The sequence below is a fragment of the Rosa chinensis genome, chromosome 2 (genome assembly GCF_002994745.2).
Source record: "Rosa chinensis cultivar Old Blush chromosome 2, RchiOBHm-V2, whole genome shotgun sequence".
NCBI classification, from domain to species: domain Eukaryota; kingdom Viridiplantae; phylum Streptophyta; class Magnoliopsida; order Rosales; family Rosaceae; genus Rosa; species Rosa chinensis.
In genome coordinates, this window is record NC_037089.1 from 1,070,642 (window position 1) to 1,087,832 (window position 17,191).

General features: G+C 37.0%; 1 protein-coding gene and 1 long non-coding RNA gene across 5 annotated transcripts; both read left to right on the forward strand.

Annotated features, from left to right (window-relative positions):
• Positions 1-427: 427 nt before the first annotated feature.
• Positions 428-3,526, forward strand: LOC112189612. Of its 4 annotated transcripts, XR_002931998.2 has the most exons (6): positions 428-648; positions 1,385-1,485; positions 1,622-1,729; positions 2,523-2,563; positions 2,652-3,107; positions 3,236-3,526. It is a non-coding gene; the product is annotated as an uncharacterized LOC112189612 (long non-coding RNA). The 4 variants fall into 4 exon arrangements; XR_005806780.1 differs by lacking the exon at positions 428-648 and having other exon boundaries at positions 768-1,485; positions 3,236-3,525; XR_005806781.1 differs by lacking the exon at positions 428-648 and having other exon boundaries at positions 768-1,485; positions 1,638-1,729; positions 3,236-3,524.
• A 1,712-nt stretch (positions 3,527-5,238) lies between these two features.
• On the forward strand, positions 5,239-14,247 carry LOC112183472 (formin-like protein 13). Its single transcript, XM_024321850.2, is given in 21 exon segments — positions 5,239-5,544; positions 5,698-5,827; positions 6,478-7,178; positions 7,746-7,967; positions 8,053-9,148; positions 9,151-9,308; positions 9,311-9,528; positions 9,631-9,754; positions 9,978-10,049; positions 10,197-10,295; positions 10,369-10,410; positions 10,631-10,711; positions 10,795-10,845; positions 10,941-11,022; positions 11,224-11,318; positions 11,587-11,658; positions 11,735-11,851; positions 12,451-12,519; positions 12,604-12,670; positions 13,015-13,406; positions 13,527-14,247. Coding segments are annotated over 19 exon segments (3,615 nt in total). The 5' UTR covers positions 5,239-5,544; positions 5,698-5,754; the 3' UTR covers positions 13,191-13,406; positions 13,527-14,247.
• Positions 14,248-17,191: the final 2,944 nt, after the last annotated feature.

Genomic DNA, 17,191 nt, shown 5'->3' on the forward strand with positions numbered 1-17,191 from the left:
CTCACTGTGAACTCTTTACCTGATTTCTTCAAATCAGTGTATATGTGATTGATTTAGGAATTGGGCTCTGCTATTGCAGTAAGCATCAAAACCAGGGACTCAAGTAGGTTTGATGAGTCTTTTTTCGTGAAAGATTTGTTGGGTTGTTTGTGATTGTTTGGTTCACTGTTGAATCCCAAGGTTTGAGATTTTTTTTTATCTGGGTTTTGTTCTTCTGCTGTTAACGTTTGAATCTATCGCATTGGAGAAGCCTCCATCGCTATCTAGAGTTCCTGTTAACAGACAACAGGCTTCCAGTCAAAATCAAGATTAGGAAAATCTCAGTAGGCGTCGTATTTCGTATCATCGTTCTGTCTAACAAATGCCTACTGTAATCGCTATATGATTTCAATTTATTTTCAATTCTCCGCTATCAGTTCCAGTCAAAATCGAGCGGAAAAGTGTTTATGTTTATTGTTTAATAAAGTCACTAAAATTTCTTCCTATGTTTATCGCTATTTGGACCAATGTCTAAAACATGATGCAAGCTGTGTTTCACGACGTTAACTATAACCAAAGTAGTTATTTTTGTTTGGCAGCTGATCAGCAGATACCGTTTATCAGTAGCAATATCAATTGTATTGCTCATCTATTCAGTCTGCTTTCAAGGTATCATCCTTTATGTGCGATCTTGCATCTTGATTAATTGTGAATTATGTCATGTACTATTACAGTTCTGATTCCTTAGCAATGATCTACACGTATTCCTGGTTTAGATTTTGCTGTCTTTAAATAAATTAGTTTCTGTTTTGAAATTTTGTCTTAAGTGTTGAGCTTTTGATTGAAATTCTGATTTCTTCCTTTATTTTTCTGCCATTTTTTTCATATTGGTTATGAATGTCAAGAAACAAACTTGATCCAACTGAATTCATTCTAATACAACATGTACAATAGGATGCGCTTGAATATAGATACCAAAATCACATTAGAATGGTGACTATATTTTACCTCAGGTCATTCACAGTTACTTTTGTATGCAAAGTGATAGGAATGTAATGACCATATGTAGACATTTAAAAAAAAAAAAAAATTCAGAGAGTATATCAAGTGACTAATGGAGAATAACAAGCTTAGATGACAGTCAGAAACAATAGTATTAGTGAACTGAGCATCCTGAATGGTTAATGTGATGGAGGCCAGCTACATACCCCTCATTTCTATACCCCCTTATACCTGTAATTATATTTTGGTCTTTACATTTTCTATCACTCAGTTATACATTTATTGTCAGTTTCTTCATTCTGACACACAAAGTAGCTCTCTCTTTATGAATTTATACATTATAAAACCAAGAAGCTAAATAATTTTTTCAGTCATTTTATATGTCTGTTCCAACTTTTTACAGTATGAAACAAACTATTGCAAGATACAACAAGTGTGACGAGTCTTCAGAGACCGCTTTGGTAGAATCAATCGCAGAGGGACTGTTCTGATTCTTTTTTTGAGGTATCTACATAGTGATATGAGGTTTGGTGTGTCTATTTGAAAACAGAAGATAAAGTTAGATATATAAATAAACCTGGGATAAACTTCTGTAAAATTTGACTTCTCCTTGATACTTTAAAAAATATATATACTATAGCTTGCCCTATGTGCAGAAAAATTGCAAGAGATTTGACAGAAGCATCATTATCAGGTGCATGATTGTGTACAGTAGCAGCTCTTGCCATGATGTTTTTAACTTGGAATGGTAAGTAGTTCATATCTCTTTAATTGGTTATTTATCACTTCATATTACTCAAATTCAACTGAATGGGCATTTAGTGGCCCCTTCTTTTCCTTTAATTTGATGTTTAGTCTAATGTTCTGTACAATATTTTTTTTTTGTTAATTTCCTATGCTTTTCTCTTTTGACAGTTTTTTTTCTTTCCTTATTTCGACTGCTCTACATTCCTTTAGTTCATATACATTATCAAATTATATTTCCAATCTTTTGTGGCTAATCTAATGATGATTATTAGTTGGGAGCTTCTCATGTGTTTCTGTTTATTAACAAAGGAAACAAGAACTTATAAGATCCGAACATAAGTAACAGCTGCATAAGACCAAAAAAAAAGAACACAGGGATATTAACTAAGCTGTAGCTATGCAAGCGTTTTGGTTTGCTATTGCAATAACCAGCAAATCACACAAAGCTACATTAATTTTCGATGAAATTTTGGCCACTTAGATCATAATCCCTTTTATGCAATGTCATGTATAATATTTTGTTTAGTTGCATGTACCTTTGATTCTATCTAGGCTCTTTTATTAACAATATGATAGAACTTCATCTTTTACTACAAATTCATATGTTTGTCAACAAACATGAATTTTATCTTTTTTATTGTTTAGTAAATGCTTAAGTTCATGGTTTTTTGGAAAACTCTGAAACCATAAGTTTTTAGTTTGATTTTATTCACATTTAATATTTAGTACTTTTGGATTTGATCTCCAAATTTGTTAGGATTTTATACTCACTGTCAGTGTTGATGTTGTTTCAGATAGGGAAAGCTTTTTTGAAGCGGCTGAAAGTGTTCCTGGGGTAATTTTTTTTCAACTTAGTTCTTTGTTATTTAGATTTGGTTGTACTGAATTTAATTGTGATTTATATTCTTATCGATTTTGTGAAGGTTTTGGATGAAAGAAAGCAGGGAAGTTTTGATTCTCTCTGATATGAATGTATTCCTTGATTAATGACTAAGATTGCTTTTGCTACAGTCTTGCAATTTCAATTTCAAAAGTGAAGTAGAATAAAACTTCTGGATTCTGCCTTACATGACAGATTTTGTCTGACCACTTTGGTTGCAATTTTTGCATCCCTTGGATTTTCATTTAATGCCATGGAGATTGGTGAATGAGATTCATTGAGCTGCTATGCAAGCTCTTGATGAGCTCGAGTTAGAGCGAGTTTTAGGATGATACTGAATGTTGGATTAGCTTGGCAGTATTGGTGGTTTGGTGCAAGAGTAACTTTATTTGTTCTTGCCTCTCTATTCCAGACATCATTCGCCATATGTATCAATCAGTTCAAAATCCCTCTGTGAATTTCAGTATTGGTGGATAGCATACAGTCACATCATGAAAAGGTAAATTAAGATATACTAAGGTAATTATAGAGAAGATTGAGTTATGTTTACCTTGGTACTAACAACATCATTTCCAATGGGACAAAATCATGGATTAATTTCATCATATTCATCATCTGTGTTTGCAGGTCTCCCACTTCCAATGTCATGACCGAGACAGAAATAGGAAGACTTTGAGAAATACAGAGGATGCTTATGCAGATTGCAGATTAAAGTTTTGAGTTTTGAAATTTTTTCTGATGCAAAAACTATTAAGGTACATTTTACATGACTTCCCAGAACCTTCCTACACCATGCATCCTATGCAAATAGAAGTTGTCTATAGATTTGTAAACTTTGGCATTAATAATACAAAACGTACTCCTTTTTCTAATGGTTGCTATTGTATGGTATATTTTAGGAGGATTTATCAGCGCGGTATGTTCAGAACTCTAATCTACATGCATTTCTTTAAAATACAGGTCGCTTGAATATATGACGATACTTGGAGCGTTTGTCAAGGATCTGAACCCATGAAGTCAAGGTTGCTGTGTTGCCACTTTTGAGAGATTCTATTTGTTTCAAGTGCAGAGACAGAGACAGACTGTGAAAGGAAAAAAGGAGTGATCGATCTGGATTTATTTGACAAGAGGTGTAGAGATAGAGAGAAATTGTGAAAGCAGAAGAGGAGGAATCGGTGTTGGAGAAGAGGCTTCAAACGTAGAAGACAGGACATCAGTTGATAGCAGGTAATATAGAAAGAAGAACAGGGATATGGGTCTGAGTTTGTTTTGGATTGCTCATCTATTTGTGTCTTTATTTTTCTTCTCATACTGAGTTTTTGTTTTGAAATGCTCCGGTGAATTGGTTTTAGACTAAATTCCTGTCAGCTTTGTAGTTATCGGTTTGCTTGCATAATTGTTATCAGCTTCATAGTTGTTGCTTTCATGGTTGTGCATTGGATTATCATTTGAACAGAATTTGCAGCTCCATTCAACCTTCTCTTATCTGACTGCCCCATTTTTTAATGGCAGCACACCAGAATCAGGACCAAACGAGCTTCTCATCAACAGTCGAACCAAAGGATGATACCTTTGACAATCTCATGTAAAGTAACTGGTTTGAAGTATAAATGCAGCTTATTTTGTTAATAGCTAACTACCTTTGCAATTAGAGTGTAGGAACTTCGGTTAGAATGATCATTTTTTGAACAAATGTTGGTTAATATACCCTACAAAAATTGGGGAAAAATTCAAACCCGCAGCATCGCGCGGGGGTAGTAGCTAGTATTATATGAAGCAAAGGGTTTGTTTAAATTCATAGTCATTGGGCCAAAGTGAGAGTGGGCCGATGGTTCATTCTCAATTCAAGATCCGTGAATGGGTTGGGGCATTTTATTAGGATTTGTAGGGGACTAAAAGTTGGATTTTTGAATGAATCTAGTTGGAAATTGAAATTTAATCACATAAGGATTTTCTGATTGGCCCTGTTCATAAGAAATTATGTATTACAAATTTCAGCCCTTTGGACTTGTTAGTCTTGCTTGCTCAGATGTTGAATTCCCGAATCGGGTTCTTGGAACTTCTTCTTGTTTATGAAAGAAAATTAGTAGTTGTATCCTTGTGTATTTAACTCAAGAGGATAGTGCATTAGTGCTTGACATGAGATCGTGAAATCCATATATCAAGAGGCATTGCAAGGATTAGTGTGTGTTTTTCATGTCAATATATGATTAACGATTCATGAATTATAAAGAGTAAATCTTAGTTCGACCTCGATCTCTATAATGATAGTGCAGTGAGGATCAAAAGAAGGAGGTAAGTGTGTCCGCAAAATTTCATACTCACCCGTTATCCTCAGTAGCCTGCCCGACCACGGTTAAACTAACCATTATATTAATTTAGATCATGTAATGATTATAATCATATACTAAAACCACTTTTAATTCTCGGCAAAATTTTATATACTTTGGGGCCCCGAAATGACGTGCCTATCACTTGGTTCATGAATCACGAGGAAGTTGTAAAGGGACTATAATTTTGGCTCAATTTATATTACATGCTTTTTGAAATATTCAGAAAATATAAACCTACAAAATGTCAAAAGGAAAACTGGATAAAGGAAGAAATAAAACACAAAAGAAAAAGAAAAAGAGGCACGTTGGGCTGGGGACGCCGAAACAGATGTCGACTTCCGGCGGCATCCACGTCATCTGAAAGCTGACGGAGCCCAAGGGGTCGGTGAAATCTCCAGCTGCAGATTGCTGAAGAAAGCAGAGCACCAAACAGAAAGCAAAAAAAAAAAGTGTGACAGACAAAAATCAAATCCATCATCACTCTTCTCCTTCCTCAATCTCATTCCAATTCACAGACCAAACCAGAAAAGCAAACCTAGCCAGAGGCCAGAGCCATACACACCAAACAGAGCAATCGGAAATATTTGTCATCACTCCAAACCTGTAAGAATTCGTCTCTGTCTCTGCCAATTCTTGATGAATTTCGACGTTACAATTTTGAGTGTGACAATCATTTGCATGATTTGAGTGTGTTTATGTATGATTATATGTTTATGTATACCTGCATGCATGTGATTTTCGTATCGGAAATTTCAGGTGCGGAAGAGAAATAAGGTGATTTTGATTGTGAGCTCTGGAATTTGAAGAGCAGAAATGGCGTTGTTGCGCAAATTGTTCTATCGCAAACCGCCGGATGGACTATTCGAGATCTGTGAGCGAGTATACGGTGCGTGTTCTTAGTCTTGTAGATTTGTGACTGATTTCGGTTTCTTATAGGGAAATGATGATTGTAGTTGAATATTTTTGTGTTTGAATGTATGGTAATGTTTGGGAATGGCTGCATTGTGTGCTTGATTGAGAGTGGATTGCGAAATGAGCTACGCGAGTTGATTGAGCTTAATTTGTAGCTTACAAAATGTGGGGAAATGAATTCCAAGAAAACTGTTCATTACTTGAAACGATCTGATGTCTTACTCAGTTTTGTAACCTGACTTGTTTAAAACTAAAACGCTAATGAGCAAGAAAACGGATGCGCGTTAGCGCAACAGATTTCGTGCAGCTCAATCCCTTTCTTTGTTCTATAGTGCTTGATGAAAGTTAAATAATGGACACACTGAGGTTGGAATTTTGTTGTCGTGCAGTAAATACATGAAGCAGGTTGGTTTTAAGACGGATAATTTGTGCCTTGTTCTGTTGCATTGTGGTGTAACAGATAATTAACCAACAGTGTTTTGGTGGGGTGTCAAATTTTCATAAATGGTTCAATGTCGATGAGGATTTAGAATTTTTCGGGATACTAGTGCTTAAGAACCTGTAGTGATGTAATCTTTTAGATTATAATTAGAGTCTAACGTTCTTGTACTTGTCAACATATAGTTTTTGATTGCTGCTTCACTACCGATGCTTGGAAGGAGGAAAACTATAAGGTTTACATAGGTGGGGCAGTTGGTCAACTACAAGAGCACTTACCTGATGCTTCATTCTTGGTCTTCAATTTTCATGATGGTATGGCACAGAGCCAGATGGCCGGCATCTTGTCTGAGTATGATATGACCATAATGGATTACCCTCGGCACTTTGAAGGTTGTCCTGTCCTGACGATGGAGTTGATCCATCACTTTCTTAGATCAAGTGAAAGCTGGTTAGGACTTGGGCACAACAACGTGCTTTTGATGCATTGTGAGCGTGGAGGTTGGCCTGTTTTGGCCTTCATGCTGGCTGCACTCTTGATTTACAGGAAGCATTATACTGGTGAGCATAGGACGTTGGACATGGTTTACAGGCAGGCTCCCCTTGAGCTTTTGCATTTGCTATCAGCCTTAAATCCAATTCCTTCTCAACTTAGGTATCTACAGTATGTATCGAGGAGGAATGTAGCCTTAGAATGGCCTCCTCTGGATCGAGCACTTACCTTGGACTGCGTCATTTTTAGATTTATTCCTAATTTTGATGGGCAAGGAGGTTGCCGTCCTATATTTCGCATATATGGGCAAGACCCTTTTCTTGTTACTGATCGAACTTCCAAAGTCTTATACTCGACTCCAAAACGAAGCAAAACCATCCGGGCTTACAAGCAGGTAAGATTGTACTCAATTATTCTGTTACATTTCATTTTTGCCACTATTTTCTTACACCATAGTGTTTGATGAGGCATATCATTTATTACCTAGTTAGATGGTTGTTGCTGACCCAAGTGGGATTTAGATTTGTATGATCATGTTGGCCAACATTCCAAAAGAGTTAGGCAAATATGGTTCAGTTCAAAGCTCTGTTCAGTACTTTGCTTTTGGGGTCCTGAATGTCTACCTACCTATCTTCAAAACAAACTCTGTTTTTTATGTTGCTGATCATTTACTGTAATGTTCTTTGGTATGTTGTTTGGTCCAAACTTATTTCACTTTGAGGGAGGATACCTTGTTGTGTGTCCTGGGTGACAGATTCAGTGATTTGGATTTTATGAAGTTTTAGTTAGTGAAACTGAGTAGTAAAACTTATCTTTATTCTCAGATTTTCTTAGCTTTGATCTGCTGGGAAAGTTCAGTTTCCTTTATTGTTTTTTAACTGCCATTTATATTTCACACATAAACGCTTCTAATATATGTTCTAATCTTTTTTTTTCTTTAAAATGTTCAAATACATTGCAGGCAGAATGTGAACTGGTTAAAATTGACATTAATTGCCATATTCAAGGTGATGTTGTGCTTGAATGCATTTGCTTGCATGATGATATGGAACGTGAACAGATGATGTTCCGCGTCATGTTCAATACAGCTTTTATTAGGTCTAACATTTTGATGCTCAACCGTGATGAAATAGACATGTTGTGGGATGTAAAGGAACAATTTCCGAAGGACTTTAGAGTAGAGGTGTGTCTGCTTTTTTGGTTCTGCATTACTTCTTCCTCACTTTTTTTTTTCTCCTGACAAACTTTTGGCTGTCATATTGTTGAAGATCCTTTTCTCAGAGATGGATGCTGTCTCATCTATTATTCTTGGTGGTATGTCATGCTTTGAGGATAAGGAGGGACTTCCGATGGAAGCATTTGATCAAGTTCAAGAGATCTTTAGTTATGTTGATTGGTTAGATCCCAAAACAGATGCTGCATTGAATGTTCTTCAACAGTTAGGTGCATCGAATATCACCCATGAAAAGTTGGATACTGACTCTTCCCAGAATGATGGAAAAGAAAATATAATGCAGGAAACAATTCCTAAACACATATCAAATATAAAGACATCCTTGAATTTGGAAAACGATTCTAAGATTCTATCCTCCTTGGAGGTGCAGTCAGTGGCCTCACCAGATACAAGTGTCAATAAACAGGAAGCTAAACCTCAAGATGTTCAGCGACCCAATCAATGTGATTCAGTGAGCCAGCACATGCCACAACCTCCTCAGTCAGAGCCAATGAAGGCATTTGCTCAAGTTCAGGAGATCATTAGCCGATTGCCCTCAACTACGCAATCTCCAGATAGCACTGTGACTAAACCTGAAGCCAAAGAAGACATTCATACTGCACAGCAGCCACCTAACCAATCTGATTCAGTGTCCCAGCAGAGGCCCCAACCCCCTTTGTTAACACCAATGGAAGCATTCATTCAAGTTCAAGATATCTTCAGCCGTGTAGCCTCACCTAAAAAATCTCAAGATACCACTGTGAATAAACAGGAAGCTATACCTCAAGATACTTATACTGCATCTCAGCCACTTATTCCCCAACCTTCTAAGTCAATCCCAGTTTCCTCTGGAGCCCAAAGTGTTTCAGTTGCACCACCAACACCTCCACCAGCTTCTCCATTGCAACCTACTTCTGCTATTACAACTCCTCCTCCTCCTCCATCACCTCCACTCCAACCTCAACATACATCACTTCCAAAGCCCAAAGATGCACTTTCCAAAGATACTGAAACCCAACCATCTAGCCCTGGGAGGATACCACCCTCCTCTTCTCCAGTTTCTAAAGTTACTTCATCATCTCAGCCTCCTCCACTACCTCCTCCTCCTTCAACTCCTCCTCTGAAAGAGAACCTTGCTGCTAGTTCTAGACCTCCCCACCTCCACCACCTCCTCTTCCCTCAGGCCAAGCTGGAAGCACTGCAAATGCATCTCCAGTTCCAGTGTCACCAGCACCACCTAGTGCACCCCCTCCTCCTCCTCCTCCACTCTCAGGGAAATCTGGAGGTACCCCTGTTTCTTCTCCTAGTGCCCCCCCCCTCCTCCGGCACCCTTTGCTAAAGGAGGTTCCAAGCCTGGAACTCCTCCACCACCACCAGTTGGTTCCGCCAGTAATGCAAAAGGCCGTCTATCACGTACCATAAGTTCTAAGGATAATCAAAAGAAACTGAAGCCATTACACTGGTTGAAACTATCAAGAGCAGTTCAGGGAAGTTTATGGGCTGAGGCCGAAAAATCCAGTGAGGACACGAAGTATGAACTAAAACTCGATATCTATATAATGTAGACACTAGATACTAATCATTCTTGCTGCATCCTGACTTTGACATTCTTTTGATTATTTTCTTGAGATAGGGCTCCAGAGATTGACATGTCAGAGCTTGAGAATCTTTTCGCTGCGGCAGTTCCAACTTCAGATCAGGGCAAGAAAGGAACTACACCAGGTCCAGTTGCCCCTAAATCTGACAAAGTGCAATTGGTAATTTTTTTTCTTGCTTAAATCAGTCAATGCACTTCTGTTTATTTTGTTACATGGCAATGGATTATATTTATCGAATTTTTTTTCTTTTCTGATTTATCGTTCATGTCACAGTTATTGATTGGGGTAGCCTAGTGTTCTGATTAATCTCGGCCCAGTTTGGCTGTGCTATACTATGACGAAAGTCCATATCTATAGTTAGCATTTTATTTGCTAAATGCAGATTGACCACAGACGGGCGTACAATTGTGAAATCATGCTTTCAAAGGTGAAGGTTCCCTTGCATGAGTTAACGGTAAGCTTAATCATACTTGTACAAACATTTTCTTCTCTAATAATTGTAGATAAACTTGTTCTGCGTAAATTTTCAACCAATAAATAGATCAAATCAATATATTCTAATGTAACCTATTAACTATGCCTTGTTCTCTAACATTGACAGAATTCGGTGCTTGCCCTGGAAAATACAGCATTAGATCCTGACCAGGTCGAGAACTTAATAAAGTTTTGTCCAACTAAAGAGGAGATGGAGCTACTTAAGGTAGGTCTTCAAACTGCTGCTGAAGAACTTCGCTCTTTTCAATTTCATAATTGGTTTTATATTTTGTGTTCAGGGATATAAGGGAGAGAAGGAGAAGTTAGGAAAATGTGAACAGGTTTGTAGGATGATATCCTTGCACTATAGTTTGTTGATTTTGGCTCACACTACTTCATATCCAACACTATATAACATGGTCATCCATTCTACTGATATTTAACTTGTCTGCTTTTTTAGATTTAACTGTAGATATGGGTTGTCATTGTAATCACATGTATGAGCAAGTATCATCAAATCTGAACTTCTTTACCTTATTGATTTTTGAATGTTGATGGCAGTTCTTGTTAGAGTTAATGAAAGTACCTCGAGTGGAATCTAAGCTCAGAGTTTTTTCGTTCAAAATACAATTCTCTTCCCAGGTGAAATAACAAATATATCAGCTAACAGTCATATGGTTTGGGGTTTACAGTAATACTTATGGTGCCATATTATGACCATGTAGGTTTCTGACCTTAGGAAAAGCCTGAATGTTGTAAACTCTGCAGTAGAAGAGGCAAGTTATTCATTTTTGTCCCTTCAAACCACTCATGGTAATCATGCATATATTATGTCTCATCGATCTATCTTACACCTTATGCTTCTTATCAGATCAGAAATTCAGGCAAATTGAAAAGAGTTATGCAGACAATTCTTTCCTTAGGAAATGCTTTGAACCAGGGGACAGCTCGGGGTAAGACTGTGGGAAACAGCTTATTGGTCTATTTCATTTCGTATTCTGTTCATGAATCATGAGTTCACGTGAAAGAACCTTCTACATTAGCATTTTGTGTAACTGTACATATCACTGTCACACATTCAACAGAATTTGGTGCTGCTGTTTAGTATCACTTTCATTCCTTCTAACTGAGTCTAATGGTTGATATTATATTAGGCGCGGCTATCGGATTTAGATTGGATAGTCTTCTTAAACTCATTGACACTCGTGCAAGGAACAACAAGATGACTCTCATGCATTATCTTTGTAAGGTACAATTTGATACTTATTCCTCTAAATTGTCTTTGCGCGGCCATGTGCATCAGTTAGTATGTTCTTATTGTATGCTTGTTGAGTACTATTAGAAATCGGCACATATGTTTAGTATTTACTGAAATGTGTTGTAGACTGATGCTTCCATAAGCATAACCTTGTTATAAGGAACTCTCCTTGGATGATCCAATTTGTTTGATTATACTTCTTAAGATGCATTGCGTGCATTATGGCTCTGTTATGCTGATTTTATTTGATAAGCTGTAGGTTCTTGCTGACCAACTACCAGCGGTTCTAGATTTCTCAAAGGACCTATCCAGCTTAGAGCCTGCATCAAAGGTACTCCTTTTGTGTTCGGATGATAATTTACAGGATATTTGTGGTATTCATTGACTGAAATCAAAATCCACTACAGATACAATTGAAATTTTTGGCAGAGGAAATGCAAGCAGTAAGTAAAGGACTGGAGAAAGTTGTACAGGAATTATCTACTTCTGAAAATGACGGTCCTATATCACAAAATTTCCGTAAGGTATTTATTTTCCCAAAGATCCAACTGATTTGTATGCTAGTGCTAAAGGACCTGCCCAAGTTCTGAACATCCATGGCTGAATCAGTTTCAGCATTTTAAGCTTCCATCATTCCTTATTTGCCGTTGCCATCCTCTGTCTTTGTGTGAGTCTGATTGTTGGAATTGCCTCAAATATGGTGTCGGAGCTTAGTTGTTTTAGTGATAATGGGTTGGAATTTTGGTGAACCTGGTCAGAGTCATTCATGTTGTCAAGATGTTGTATTGACCTACATGTGAAAAGGGTTATAGAGGCTTAGACGCTTGGTCTTGTGTAATCTCTTAGAACTTTTTTTTTTCCGGATCATCCACTGCTGTACATTTTGCAGTGCCTCTTTCTTGGTTTGTAAATGATTGCACAAATTCAGCCACTGCACTCACAGCAAGAATAAAAAAACACATGAAACAGATTATTCCTGTTTTGGCCTCCATGACTGACATGCTCTAATATAATTTATCTTTTTGACAAACTATATGATATTAGAATCTACTGTAGTGATCAACAGTATAGATTATGGCTCATCATTCAGGTTCTGACCTGTAGTTTTTCTCCCAACCTTCAGACCCTAAAGGAGTTCCTCCGTTCCGCTGAAGCCGAGGTGAGATCTTTGGCTTTACTATATTCTAGCGTGGTAAGTCGTGCTCTGAAGCATACTATTTCAAGCTCTTACAATGTTGAGAAAAGTATTTCTTACATGGGGATGGATGTTTTACAGGGTAGAAATGTAGATGCATTGATTCTTTATTTTGGAGAAGATCCTGCAAAATGCCCGTTTGAACAAGGTATCCACTAAAATGTGACATGATCCTCGTGATCTACCATTCACGCTGTTATGCTTTCACTTTCTTTATCTGATCATTTTAAGTTCCACAAAAGGACTATCCCTGTCAACCTAACATACCCTTGAAGCAAACTCAGAAAGAACTAGTAAGCACTGCTGCTTTTGTCTTTTGGATCACACCACAGGCCATGTTTGTAGTGGTTATTGAGTCATGAAAAACCTCTTCTGATTATGTTCTTGTGTTTGTCTATAAAGAGAAGTCAACATGAATCGAGGCAGTTCATACACATCTCCTTTCATTGAAATCATGTGTTACCTTTCTAACCATTTCAATTTACGCTGCAGTTATTTCAACCTTACTCAACTTTGTCAGAATGTTCATCAAGTCCCATGACGAAAATTGCAAGCAAAGTGAACTTGAAATGAAAAAAGCAGCAGAAAGTGAGAAGGTCAAGATGGGTGCTTCCAATCAGTCAGAACGGGTGTTGCGTACTCCAATCCATAATAGCAATGTCAAATGAAAATGGTCCAGTTCCGAAATGTGAAGTGTTCCTTGTCTTGGCTACAAATTAGAGCAGAAATTTCTTTTTCTCTTTCCTTTTTGTTTTCATTTACATCTCTAACTGGGAAAAGACTGTAATGTAAATTAGCTAGGTTGTATTTGTATCCAAGCTGTAGGTAAAGGGTTATGAAGTGACAGAATAGGAGCTTCGAGGCCTAATTTTGTCCTCCGAGAGGTACCTTGCCCCCAATCTTTTATTTTCTTATGCCCATCATTGGTTACTGCTGATATTTCTTATTCAAATGTGCTCAGTTTTAACTAATGTGGTTTTATTATTTATATTGGCACAACACAGATAAGCCAGATCCAGTTTCCACCATGACAATCCCTCAGGATTCAGTAGGCGACTTCTTGAATAGACACCACACCAATTTCTTTTATTGCTGTAAGTAGAATGAAGGGAATTTTGTAATATCCCTGCAGCCTTTTTGGAATTTTATGCGAGTTAATTCCAATTTTTAAAGCTTGTTATTTGAGTTTTATTTTAAAAATCTTCATTCATGATTTAAGAGTTGGATGTTGGGGTGGTAGAAGCTAGATTACTTGAGCAGATTTAAGGGCCATATAACATGTACTGTGGAATATTCTATACAAGTTACTGGTAACGAATTCTGCAAAATAGGTTCACTTATTGAGATTTAAGTGGCAAATGGATTGCATATATATGGTCACATTGTGTGTTCCCTATGTCAACCTTTTTTCGGAAATGATCTCGTTACTAGAAAAACTACCGAAACTTAAGCTACATGATTTTAAATCCCAATTAAGACATGATGGTTGACCAGTTAGATTCGTACCCTTACCAGGTTTCATCTGCCTGATATTAAACTAATTAACACTACTTGTTTGTTGGAGTTGGTCGCTGTTGCGTCTCTAATTCTTGTTTATGTCTAGGAGTTCTCGACAAGATGAAGAAACTTTAAATTAAGGGGTGTGATCAGTCATCATCGTAGGATATATAGTCGTTATTAATTAGTTATAAACTTGGAGTTTAACAAATACCTAATCTTCAACGTGTATAGTGACTTTATCATTAAGATATGGATTTGGGGGCACTGACCGCAACTTAATCGCTTTCTGGTTCCAAGTTTGAACAACCATACAAGCAGGTTAAGTGGTTAATTAGGAAGCTCCCCTCTTATACGTAAAGAAAGACTTGACTTCGGTCTCACGTTTCTTCCTTTTGGTAACTCCAAATTATCTGGTTCAAAGTTTTGACGCTATGCCATCTACTATGATTTATATTATTTACTGACCTCGGTCAGTTACTTTGTTTAATACTAGTGCTAATTATTGATTCAAGTTTTCCCTCTATGCTATTATAAACAAAAGCTGATAAAGATAATTTTCTTTTTCTTTAGGTCATGGATGAGAGTAAACCAGGGTATGAAAGCTTGGTTTTGGTCCAATTTCCCAAACTATAGAATAAAAACGTTGTTATTGGATCAGGGTTGGCATGTACGTCGGTTTTGGGTGGTGGGATTCTCAGTAATATAATCATGTCTGGAACAATATATGCCTCGTGCGTCGAGCAAATCACCTCACGTGCCTTCAACGTTACAAGACAGCAACGCCTCTCTGCCCAGAATTTCATAATGTTATTATTCACAGCTAGTTGAGCAAACTATGATTCCCTTCTCTTTCAATCCCAAAACTATTCTGTATATGAAAATCAACGCAACGTTTTCGACCATTATTAGTTTTTCCGTAACCAAATCCCCAGAGGCTGACATCTGATAATCTTTAATGTTTTCCCAGTTATGGTGCATTGAAAAATAGATGCAAGAGTTGAAAAACGTACACAGTTTTAATGTACTCTAATTTGCTTAGGCTTCTTCGGTTCTTCCACTCACATGATATATATGCTTCTCTTCCCTTTTCTTTTCTTGTCGCTACTTGTAACTTTTTTAGTGTCGGTGAGTGTTTTTCTGTAGAGAAAGAGGGAGGGAGAGAGAGCGGTGGCCGGTGAGATTGAGTTGAAACTTGTCGCCGTCTGACGTCCGAGTGCAGCATTACTACATCGTATGATTTGGACTCGCATGCCGATTCCAAAATCGGATGCCAGTACGTTTCCAAAAATAGAAGTTTATAATGCGTGAATAACTCATTTTTAACAAGAAACTTATGTAACTAAATTAAATGCTCGCAAACAATTTGATTTTACATAGAATTTTGATATATGCTAAATGTACCTGTATTGAATAATTTGTACGTAAATCATTGCGTACGTGAACCATCTTTTTTTATGCCGAAGGCTGTCGGTGTTGGATTCCTTCTCGATGAGCAGCATCGGTCACTCAAAAGCCAATTAATCATTCGGATGGCCTTGTCATTTCTCACACTATTATTGAGATAAATTGATTGTGTGATTCTCAATTCCATTGTTTACATAACCAGTGATCCGATCCTGATGCAATGCATTATTTTAGTGCATGATTCCACATCTGCATCATCTTCAACTAAAATAATTTCTTGCATTTATTCATATGCATGGTTCATTAACTGGAGGGGTCAATTATGTATAATAAGGCGTGCATTAACCATCATTATGATATTTAAATGGAATAAACCATGTCACCAAAGCTATAATTGTATAATGCTATAGCTAGCACAATTAGGCCGAGCAATAATCAAGTAGCAGTACTACGTACATTGCCTTTTTAATTTTTAGGGGGCCATATTATGATTTCATCAGTTCTAGCTTCCAAAACTTAATGGCTTTCATACCAATTAGCCAACGGTGCACAGCTTCGAATTATAATGTACGTGAAATTGTTTCAGAAAAATACAAACCATCTAATTAGGCCGGGGCAAGCTACAACGTTAAGAGGCATTAGCTAATATACAAGCAATCCTTAATCAGGTCTATATAGAACAACTGGTGCTTATATCAAGAGTGTCATATATGATCAAAATGTGAAGCTTCCTAATATTCACACAACCCCTTTTGGCCTTTCTCTACTTATCCAAATAGAAGAAATGGAAATTATTCTATGCACCGACGGTGTAAGTGACCCAACCCTTATAACATAATCTCAACCCTTGATATTTATTATCCAAATAGAAGAAAAGAGGAAAAGGAAAAAGAAAAAGAAGCAAACTTTGCATATAAGTGATGGAGCACAGATAAATAGGATCACGTTAACACCTTCAGTACAAAGCTGGAGATCAAGGTGTTTGCCATTATTACCTGAAAAAAAAAAAAATCACCACATGCTAGCTTCCAAACTTCACCTCTCTGAAATTAGGAAGCTAGGAAACGTTTCCAATCTTCCATTTGCATGTGAGGCTTGTGAGGTTGATGACTTTTTGGTTGCCTCGGTCACAGCGTTCATAGAGATCCTCCAACACAAAAGCTAGCGTGGCTTATTAGGGAATCAAATGTACCAGTCATCCTCCCCAGAAAAAGAGCAAAAGAGATCATCCTAAACGGACCCCTTTATACCTCTAATCATTCAACCACACCATATGAGTTCATCTCACTTTTTCACTTTTACTTTCTAAATCACATGAGTGAGTGTGACTTAGAAGTTGGGTAACATGAGTTCATCTCACGAATTACTATACCAATACTGTTACCAATTTAATCAAATTATAAGTAGGGTATCATAACTAGGTAATAAACTATCTACATTATATATTTTTGTTGTCTTTTTTGAATACTTCACAATACATCATGGTTACCCAACCGTCGATGATCAAGATAAGGATATGATCATAATTAAAAATTAAGACTAATTCAATTGAATAATCGATGACTCGTAGAGAGGTATCAGAAGACTATCGTAAAGTTAAACACTCTTTCAAATTAAGTACTTAGTTTAATTTAATTAAATCTTTTTTATAAGTTTAGCGAGAGTGTTAAGTAATCAAATATTATGTTTAAGGAGTTGAATCATATTATGTAGTCTAATTTAATTAATTTTCTACTAATTCTAATCGTCTTCCATTGTCTATGAA